Raw genomic sequence first — 11,031 nt, 5'->3', positions numbered from 1 at the left:
AAGTTGCGCACGTTAAAGATCCCTTGGTGGTCTAAAATCGATAAGAGTAGGCTTCGGCCGCCACCCGGACAAAATTCAAAATTTTCTACCAACTGAAAATAGTAGGAGTGTCCCGCGCGCTCATATGACCTATGCAGTTGTGAGCGCCGTAAAACACTTTACAAAAACAATAAACTTCTGAGGGAGCCACATCTGTAGGGTTCACATTGGGGATACATGTATTTACTGATGACCACTCCGTCGTCGGTATGGCTTGCTTTCCCAAGAATTGCCTAAAGGCGTTGTGAGAAAGATATATATATATGTCTACTTGAATGACATCATGCCGAAAATGTGAATATGGTGTGACGTTTCAACACTTGCGCGATGTAATCCTCAAAACGAAGCCTCCCGTTCATTCTCACTCGTGGTATTTTGTTCATTCCAGCTAGCTACCCTAAACCAAGGCAGTTTCGTGATCTCTGTTTCTCAGTGACAGGTGATTATGTCTAAAATCGAACACAGTCCAAGCTTTAAAAAAGGGGGGTTGGTGTCTATACAAAACCAAAGGTTCGTAAACAAAATACATGTATTAATGAGCACATTTAACGTTCACCTCAAGTTTTAAGTGGTATTGGTGACTGCTCTGTCTTCCCATCTGTTTGAAAACATCGCAATACGGCATTTTTCTGAGCAGAGACATCAATATTCTCCATTAATTTGATATATTATGCAATACATGTCCATTCCACCAATGTTTGTGTATTCAAATACAAGCGCAAACAAGTTTTTACGTTTCTCTTTGATTTCACATCATTTTGCAAAGCATGATTTTTTTATGGTCAGTTTTGAGAGACCACCTCGGGCGACTCGTGTCGTAGATGAAAAATTACTGTCATATGATGAAGAATTTATTTACCTTTAAATTGGTATGCTGCATGAGTGGGTAGCGCAAGGCTTTAACATAATGATTGGGTGAAAACATTTTCAAGTTTCTTTTGGACCCCACTGTACGCAGAAAGAAGGGAGATGAGGACGGTAACGTTTTGATAGGTGAAAAGGAACTAACCACTCCAGAGCACCCGCCGCCAGCAACCTTCATATGCCAGTCTTTTTCTGGAACTGATTCTTCCCTAGGAAGAAAAAGTGTGATCAAGATTTTTTTTTTGTAACTCTTTTTGGTTTCGGGTACACGCTTAAGGTGCATGTACACAAATATATATACAATAATTCGTTTACCTTTCTGTGAAATTTAAGTTTCATTGCCATGTCTTTTTTTTACATAACCTTACAAAATGACTGTCTCAACTGTCTGTGACTGTGACGGGAAGCGGTTGGATTTTTTTTTTTTTTTGGTGCTCTTTTGACCTAAGTGTTTTTATGCCCCAATCAATACAATTTATATCATTTAGGAGGTTGGCTTCAACCCTGCCTGTCAGGAAGTACCCTGGCTGAGAGGTACATATCCCAGCAGAAAGACCATGTGTACTTGGTAAAAGATCTCCGCACACAGGAATCAAACTCGGGCCTTCGGGGTGCAATGGTAAAGGCTCTATAGATACACGTTACTAAACTGCTACATCATAGACGCTAGTGGAAAAAGGGGAGGGGGGAAGGGTGTGCAGTGATCTTAGGATCTTTTTTTGTACAGACTATTTAATTTATTCAACTGATTTTATAAGTGCACGTGAGTGATCTGGGGAGTCTGTTGAAAGAACCCTTATGCTCTGGGCCCAGACTTAGGCTTAGAAAGAGAATCCAGCCATGAGTATCTGAGTGAGACAATTCACACAAAAGCAGATTACAATAAAGCTTGTAGAATATTTCATGCTATGTTTTCTTGACTGTCCTCTACAGAAAATATGACATGTGCATGATGTGCTAGATTGTATAAATACTGACATCTCTGTGTGATCAAGTATTTGACAACGTTTTGATAATACCTGTACTACAGTTAAGTACCACAGAAAGTAAGGTTTGGGGGTTTTTTTTGTAGAGGTTCTTTTTTTTTTTTTTTTTTTTAGTAGAAGTTTTACGGCGCTCGCAACTGCATAAGGTCAAAAGAGCGCCAGAAGATTAGAGGTGTTACAAGAGAGTAACAAACATAAAAAAGAAGAAGGGGAGATAAGGACAATAAATGTTACATAGGAAAGAAGAAGCAAACCACACCAGAGCACCCGCCAACCACCCATTGTAGAGGTTTAACGGCGCTCGCAACTGTATAAGGTCATATGAGCGCCAGAAGATTTGAGGTGTTACAAGAGAGTAACAAACATCACAAAGAAGAAGGGGAGATAAGGACAATAAATGTTTCATAGGAAAGAAGAAGCAAACCACACCAGAGCACCCGCCAACCACCCACAGAAAAGGGTGAGTGCAATGTCCAGATATTGAAAAGTGCATCCTTGTTGAGTGAGTACTTCATGTTTCGGCATTATCCGTTTTCAATACATTCAGATTACAGGATAGATTCTCACTGTGTTGAACATAATAGTTTTCGTGAAAACTTAAAGAGAAAGAGCAGCGTATATTCAGTCCAGTAATTTTCAAGATTGATTAGAAGTCAAATGAAGTTCGTTCCAAAAGTTGATTAGGACTGAGTAAGGAGTGAACTTGAAAAAAAGATGTTAATACGAAATTTTACTTAACCTGTGATGTTTTTTAGAACAAACACGAAACAACAACAAAAATTAGTAACATAAGTTTCAAAAGTAATAAACAACAATTGTATCACTTTTATTGACCCCCTGGGGAAATTTGGGTTACAAGAGCAAGTACAAAACTAAAACAATTCAAATGTTACACCAACATCGCATAAATGCAATGATAACAAAAATACAGACAATAAACAAATAATTCACTCCTGGTTGCTACTACATAAGGCCCTGGGGGGGGTATTTTTGTAAGGGCTGTTGTGCCATGAGAGAATTCATGACCACGAACACACTTTGGGTACATTTGTGTGAGTGAGTTGTGCATCTCTGTAAGTGTATCCTTGAAACATGAATGTTTTGATGAGTGCATTTCTGTGTTGATGTTGAATCTTTGTACGTTGAGATTCCGATATATCCACCTACAATTTCCCTCGTGGATCAATACAGTTTATCTTATATTATCTGTTCTTTCCTTATGCTCAAAGACACACCTCTAAGATAACAAACCTATGCTGTGTTATCAACATTATTTGACACTATTTGAGAGTCCATGCTCACTATCACTCTGGGTCACTGAAACAATTTACAATTCTTCAAGCAGTGATACTTTATTTAATTCTCCGGAGCTTGGCAAAGAAAGAGGGACCGAAGTTGTTCAGCAAAGTTGGGATGATTGTCTGTCCATACCTTGACTTCTCAAAAAAGGTGAAAGTGTCCTTGAACATTGAAGCCAAAGGAGATAAGTCCTCAACAGCAACTTCAATCTGAGGATGAGAAAAAAATAAAATAGTTAAATAACAAAGGATCCACAGAAAAATATGGGGTTTTGGTCGGTTGTGGCGTCGGTGGCCTAGTGGTTAGGCTCTCGGACTCGCAACCGTAAGGTCAGGGGTTCGAATCCCGTCAGGGGCCCGATGTTGTGTCCTTGGGAAAGGCACTTTACACTTATTTTCCTCACTTCACCCAGGTGGGAATGGGTACCCGGCTATAGACAGCGAAAGATCTTGTCAGTTTGTTAGTGTTTGAGCGCTTAATCGGCTGCTCGCACTGTATGCTTCCCGGGAAGCTGAGAATGTTTCGGAGTGTTCTATGGTCTGCTGGGGTAATAATATAGTGTAAAGCGCATAGAGCCTGCTGTTGAGCGGGGATATGCGCTATACAAATGCTATCTATTATTATTATTATTAAGCTCACTTCACAAAGAATAAAGACTTTCTCTGTTCCCAACATTATTATTATTTGCATATCTATTTAAGAATTTCAAAAGGAGAACCTTTAACTTTCAAGACACAGAAAAACTGAGAAACTCCGATAGAGAAATAATGAACTCTGACTCAAGGAAAGAAGAACAAATCCCGTTTTTTAAAAATAATTTAATCTATATCAACAAAATAACTCGTATTCACTGAACAACTTAATGAGCAAACCCAGACCCAACCAATCCTTTTGCTGTGAGAACAGTCTCCTCTACTATAGCATGAGCAGTGCACATTTTCCTACTGCAACAAATTTTATCTAATCCATCCCAAGGAACTATCAACCACCCTGCACCAGCAATCATTATATTTTTAGGCTATTGCGTACTTGAAAGTGTACATATTGCTGAGACTCACAGAGACACACAACAGTTTTATGCGACTAATCAGAGGTCTTTTTCCACACCAAACATGCCCTGTGCTGAAAGTTCCTTGTGTATCTTTGTGCTATATCAGGTGTTAAAAACGAATGTGTGAGCAAATCACTGACCCTCCTACCCCACACCCCTCCCATTCAGTCACTCCACTGTTATCCCAATGTCACTCACGGTTCAAGGAACTAGATCTAGGCTGTATGTATCAAGGGCCTTATTGATGAGAAGTGAATAAATGCAAGATGTTTGAGTTATGTGGGCCTGTGTCTGTTCAGTGAAGTGCTCGACATGACAGTACGAACTCGACTAAAATATCTTTTTATGGCCGGGATTGGTGTCTTCAGAGGCTGTTCAATTTGAACTTCACTATCTCTAAGTAAGCCAACAGTGTGAGTTTGCATCCTGGAAAAGTGCACGCCAATGAGGCCAAGCATTCATTTCGAGTCAGATTCATGCCATTTTTCTTTTAACTAGCATTGACATATATAACAAAAATCTACATATATTTTTGTTCAGTGTTCTTTCCTCTTTCGAAACATATCATTCTTTTTTTTACACTGAGGGCAATTAATTAATTGTTCACTAAAAGCCATTTTTCATACAATTTTATGGGTTTACAGAATCGGAATTATAAGCCCGAGGTTTTCTTTGGTTTTTGCATGCCTCAACATTGTCCTTGACTTCAAGAAGACTATAACAAATGAGTATGTGCACTGCTGTTACATCATGATTGTGCGACTGTTCAAAGTTTCGCTTTTTTGCTTGTTTTGCATACCGTGTGAAATTCGCTATGTTCTGAAATAAATTAAGCTTGATAACTTTTTTATTCATTGTCCCATTTTCATGATTTAAAAGGTGAATTTCATCAGTTCTACACCTCTTTCTGATCCAATAAAGAAAATCTACTTACAATTTTTTAATTTTTTTTCTTTGTGGTACCTACTATCTCATTAGTGCCATGGTTGAAATCTTTAGACCTCGTTCAATCCAAAGTAATTAAACAAAGACAAAAATTAAATTAAAGATAACGCAGATTTTTCTTGTTGAAGCCTAGTTCTAGTTGAATCCGAGCCCATTGTAGCCCAGGTTCACTGTATTTAATATGCGGTTTGCTCAATATCAATATTTCAATCTCTGTTGTACTCTAGAAGTGTGTCAATAACACATTACACCCTAACTCGCCCGGGACTGCCCGGGAATTCCCTTACGCGCTCCACCCTGACTCGCCCGGAACCGCCCGTGCCGACCTAGCGTCTTTAGAAACGAAGTCTCGCCTTGACGAGACTCTGGGCCCGAGATTTTGATTTGCATAGTTATTGCAAAAAGTTTCTTTTTTCGTTTGATGCCGCAACGAAATTTTTCGGGCCCGTAGTTTTAGTATTAGAGCCGATCGCGTTACCGACACTTCGTAGGTGTCTCGACTTGTTGTAAAGAAAAGCAACACAATTGAGTTCGAAAAAGGAAATAACGATGGATTTGAGCACATAAAAGCATATGACTAATCAGATAACTCAGATTTTGATGAAAACGTTGTAGCAAGAATTTAGGGCGATTCAGACTGATTAGTTGTAGAAAATCTAGAATTTAGATCTAGGGCCCGACCGCGAGGCTGAGAGTGAGAGTGACGGGCCGGACACTCCGACTGAACTAAAGTTAGAACATTTCCAACAGTTTGCGCATACATAAAGTTATATTTTTCTGAAACTGCATTCATTATCCGTTTTAACTTTTATTTTTTCAGGATTTTTGGATTTTGTTAAGTATTTTTAAAATGCATTTTTTAAAGGCTATTATTCACGGGAGGTGGGTTCCTTCCCCTTGCTTAGGATCTAACAATGGACTTCCCGTCCAGACCCTTAGGGTGCAATGTGATAAACAACATCAATCACTATAAACTCTTTCTCACCGAGGGGGCAAAACCACTATGCCAGGGTCCCCTTTTTTGGAACTAAACCTAAAAATGACAAAAACGTCACTAAATTATTGTTAAATAAAATCAAGAAAACCTTTTTTTTTTTTGGGCAGCATGTGTTTTTACGGTCCTGTACAGCCAAGGAAAATTTCCCTCTGGGTTAATAAAGCACTATCTTATCTTAAATATTTTGATAGGCCTTCATATAATAAATAAAATCCCAATAAAATAGACGTAATTTGATATCAAAGTCGTCGTAAAAGGAATGTTCCCATGTCAGCTGCTCACTGGCACAGCGGGTCTGACCACAAGCCACTGGAAGCGGCTTGCCGGAGATAAAGAGTTAAATCGGCATCAAGCTCATAACAAATCTGAAAAATCTGGTTATCATAGACATTAAAATTCCTTAGAAACTGATACCTGTGAAGTCTCCAACAATTCCTCCATAGCAGCTTGAATGACTCCATCATTCTGTGCTGGGGCCAGCGTGCATGTTGAGTAAACAATTTCTCCACCTACAATACAGCACCTGATAGCTGATCTGAAGAAATACAAAAAGAAAATAGGTAAATTCCTTTCTTAAGTTTATTGATCTAACCATTTTCCTGCAATTCAGATCAGATTAAAATATTAAAAGCAGGACTTAACCTAATGCAATCAGCATACATCTTAAGTTTCAGGGTCTAGTTCAGACCTTGAAATTTTCACTTAGCATTCTTAGTTTCCATATGTATTAAAAACTTTGTAGGCTAATTAATATTCTGTGAGAACTGTCCTCATTGAATCATTCCCTTACATGCTACACTTGGATGGAGGCAAAATGATTTAACCAAAATATACAAATATATAAAGATTTTTTATTAAAATTAAATTAAATCCTATGATACAAAAGGAATATAAAAGCAACGATCAAAGTTAATTTGTAATTATAGAAAAAGAAAAAACACGCTTCAACTGGTCTGACACCAGAAGACCTTGAACACTGTAAGAAGTAATAGCCAGAGCTTAAAGTACATTCCACAGGATACTAAATATAAAAAAGTTCATTACTCATTGAAACTATTATGCTATAAACCACAAAATACTTGTACTCCTCACATCAGTAATTTCTTTTGGTGTTCCATGACAGCCAACCGCTCTCGGGTCCGTGACGGTTTGAACAGGTTGTTTTCTTCTTCTGTCAGTACATGTCTGTCTGCATTGCAAGGTACATCCACTAAAACCTGAAATGAGGAGACGAGAAAAAAATAAAAATACAATGTCTCCCACTGCACAAAGTTGAATATTAGGTTTACCACTAATGGCTAAGATTCTTCCAACCCTTCTGTTCTGCACTGCTCAGATCAAAATGTTATATTCTATCTTTCCTGAGAGTCTATCAAAGATAACTCAACATCTTCTCCTTATCTTTCCCTTAATCTTTGCAGCTGAGCTATGACCTATGATGATGATGTTCTAATATGTGATGTTGTGAGTAAATCAATTTTCATTTATCATAAATTCAGCTTATCTCCTGTAACTTCTAGGACCTCTTAGCCCTTTGAGCCCTGAGCCCCATGCCAAAAGGACTTGTGAAGCTGAACTTCCTGGGACAGTCGGTAGCATTACACCACCATATTAAGCTGAGGCCTGAACAGAGACAGGTAGAAAGCCTTAAAGACGGGTGAAAAAAGCGAAGGATGATGAAGCATTTGGAGAGCAGAATGGTGAAGACAGGGAGCAATCCAATGTGCTGAACAAGTCTCCACATTGACAGAAATTCAAAGACATGCAAACATGTATAGCGGACAAACAAAGATAGTGGTCATTATACCTTGTTATAGACACAATGGTTCAGCATAGTTCCATCTAGCTGCATCACTTCCACTTGACCTAAATCATCTTTTGGCAAGTAGGACCTCAAGACGGATTTGAGCCGTTTCACTCGACTTGGAGAATTGTCATTGCACGTTAGAGACCCACCTGAAAAAAAGTTTGAAAGATCACATGTAGCATTATAACGCTTTCAAAACATGTTACAACAATCCCTGCATAAAGCTACTACATGCAATCCGAGTATAACTATAACCTGGCAGAAAAGGAAAACAGAACTGTAACATCATAAATGTATAAATGATAGTGCACCTTTTTATAATCTTAAAACATTCCTGGAATTATATCATCCACCTAGAGCCCTTAGATCAGCCTCTGATAATCTAATTCTTAAAACTCCAAAACAAAATTACAAAACATACGGCGAACGTTCCTTTTTATTCTTTGGTCCCCAGGTATGGAACGAACTCCCATATAAAATAAGATCTGCTCCAACAATTTCCATTTTCAAAAATCAGCTGAAGCATTTTTTATTCACAAAAGCATACCTGTCATAATGATGTACTGTGATATATGTGCATGTGTATGCCAGACTGTGAGACTGAAGAAATAGCGTGTGAGAATGAGAGAGAGAAAAAGAGAGAGATAGGGAGAGAAAAGAGAGAGAGATAGAGAGAGAGAGGGAGAGAGAGAGAGAGAGAGGGGGAGAGAGAGAGAGAGAGAGAGAGAGAGAGAGAGAGAGAGAGAGAGAACGGAAATGTTTTGTTTTTCTATCGGTATAGAATTAATGATTTAATGAATGTTTCTAGTTACTCACGTTTCAACTTTTGTGACCGTTCGTGAATTTTTATTGCATTGTATTTTTTAGTGAACACATTTTCAACCTCACTGCGAGACTATTTTTCTCATATAAAATTTTACACATTTGCATTTATATTATATGTATAATACGTTGTTTTACGTACGCACTTGTCGATTAATTTTTAAGATGTGATGTCTTTTTCGTTGTAATGAGCATTGAGCATCTTTTAGAAAATGGAAAAGCGCAGTATAAATGCTATTTATTATTATTATTATTATCATGAGATTCTGTTTTTCAAGTCTTCACATCATCAAAATGAACACTGCAGCCTTTTTTAAAATAGAAGCTTTAATGAAACAAGCTTAAAAACATGGAAGATATCAGTTATATATCGTCACTGCAGGATGTGGTAGACTTATGATTAGCAGTCAAGGTGTTAATTGTTTAGAAACCTGCAGCGATGATATACCCCACTGGTATGGAAAACAACAAAGACTTACAGCCAGTTACATATATCATGGAGACTAGTCTGTGTCCCAACTACACAAATCTGCACCACATAGTGCTTTGTGGGCTGAAAAGTCTCATTTAACTTGGGAACTCGGAGAGAAAAAAAGCTGTCCTTTCCTAAAACATAATAAATAAGAGTGTAATCACACTGTAAAGGCAGCAGTAACAGTTTAATTTGATCTCTGATTAGTCCTTGAAGGCACCAGTGCGCTAAGAGCAAAAACATTTCCCTGGAAGCTAAATGCAAAAAAATGATTTTGTAACTGCAGCTCTTGACAATGCAATCGGAGCCCACTGTTGTCCCAAACTTTTCGAAGCATGGAACGGCATCTTACACTCTAGTATTTCAAGTTAACAAGTGAAAATAAGCAAACTTCCAGAAATTTAGTCAGGAAAAATGAAACTTTCCTATCACCCAGTTTTTTTTTGCCACGCACAGCGGATAAAAAACTGTCCAGACCGCTCACTTAGTTTTTCTTCCACGGTTCCTCCCCGACCATCCTCACCACCCTGCCCGCCCCGCCCGACAGCCCAGCGCATAGTCATAAATCACTTGTCAGAGGGGTTAACTGGGGTGACCGCAGCGCCACGCCTCCTGTGCCAGGGCAGTAGTAATATGGCGTTTTAGTGCGAATTGAAAGCCTCCTAACTCTGAAATTATAAATGCTACAAGGCCGATTGAGATTTTATTGTAACGTGCTATGTTTGACCTGTAAGCCGGTATAACTTGTTTTCTTGTAAGTCCGATTATATCAGTTTTACAAGGGATTAAGTCTGTGATTTTCATACTGGCATCTTCAATGCTCAGAACTTTTTCAGTTTGGATTTAAATATTTCAATCCGGCCCCCTACGATTTAAACAGAAATTCACGTATCAACTGTGATGACAATTTTCATTTACATGTGCAAGTTTCAAGTGCACTAAGTTATTCTATGATTTTCTGTGATTTAAAAAAAAAAATACCAACCCACCACTCTGAACATTCATCCTTGCTGTTTTTAGTTTTCTTGCCTCTACTACATCATATTTTCGTTGTCATTGTTAACAATATTTTTGTCATGGAGTGCCATACTCAACATGATCATATGGTGGGCATTGTGCTCAAACATCATCGCCTTCTTGAGGAGGCTGCACATGATATAGATGTACAGCTGGACAAATGTGCATATCTACGGCAAAAAATGAAAGAGGGCTGAAAAAAACGAGGGGGACATTCAATTGTTACAGGGCTGTCAGGTTTTGTCAGATAATCCACGAGAAGCAGAGAGATTTGAGAGGGAGGGTTCTAGTGTACATGATCAGCTGTCAGAGTTAGAGTTTGAGGAGCTTATTCCAAGGTCAAGTCCTGCCTGCTCTAAATTTGATAACATCCTCAAACAACACAGCATCACACCACAGGCCTACCACAGCCGTTCATTTATAGGAAACCACTGCCATAAATACATCACAGCCCATGTGTACAGACAGCTAGCATTATTTTTAACAAAAAGAACAATTGCATGTACACGAAATCAAAGCATAATAGACACCGCATTAATTGTTCTGATAGAGAAATTTGTTCACATAAAAGACACCTTCAAAGATATCCACACAGTAATTGCACATGGAAAGCCAATCACTTTAGAGAGAATACCACATATTCAGTCATGCATCACACGATATATGTCTTTATACAGAAACATATATGGCAAATAAAAGGTCTTGAGTCGATAGTGCCGTAAAACTTGTGCT

At 38.4% G+C, this 11,031-nt stretch overlaps 1 protein-coding gene and 1 long non-coding RNA gene across 6 annotated transcripts in view; both read right to left on the bottom strand.

Moving 5' to 3' along the window:
- Positions 1–2,691: 2,691 nt before the first annotated feature.
- LOC101852334 (5-methylcytosine rRNA methyltransferase NSUN4) overlaps positions 2,692–11,031 on the bottom strand; it is a 19,620-nt gene continuing 11,280 nt past the window's right edge. For all 5 annotated transcript variants that reach the window (XM_005102065.3, XM_005102066.2, XM_035970711.1 and 2 more), the window contains 4 exons: positions 7,989–8,137; positions 7,274–7,398; positions 6,596–6,716; positions 2,692–3,397 (listed from right to left, as the gene is read on the bottom strand). In XM_005102065.3, coding sequence (XP_005102122.1) covers positions 3,242–3,397; positions 6,596–6,716; positions 7,274–7,398; positions 7,989–8,137 — 551 coding nt within the window. In that variant the 3' untranslated portion in view covers positions 2,692–3,241. The remainder of the gene's footprint in view (positions 3,398–6,595; positions 6,717–7,273; positions 7,399–7,988; positions 8,138–11,031) is intronic.
- On the bottom strand, positions 10,256–11,016 carry LOC106012277. The gene is made up of 2 exons (XR_001184986.2): positions 10,458–11,016; positions 10,256–10,316 (listed from the first exon to the last, which is right to left on the bottom strand). It is a non-coding gene; the product is annotated as an uncharacterized LOC106012277 (long non-coding RNA).

Source organism: Aplysia californica, unplaced genomic scaffold, assembly GCF_000002075.1.
Source record: "Aplysia californica isolate F4 #8 unplaced genomic scaffold, AplCal3.0 scaffold00311, whole genome shotgun sequence".
Taxonomy (NCBI): domain Eukaryota; kingdom Metazoa; phylum Mollusca; class Gastropoda; order Aplysiida; family Aplysiidae; genus Aplysia; species Aplysia californica.
This window is presented reverse-complemented; position numbering and strand designations above follow the sequence as displayed.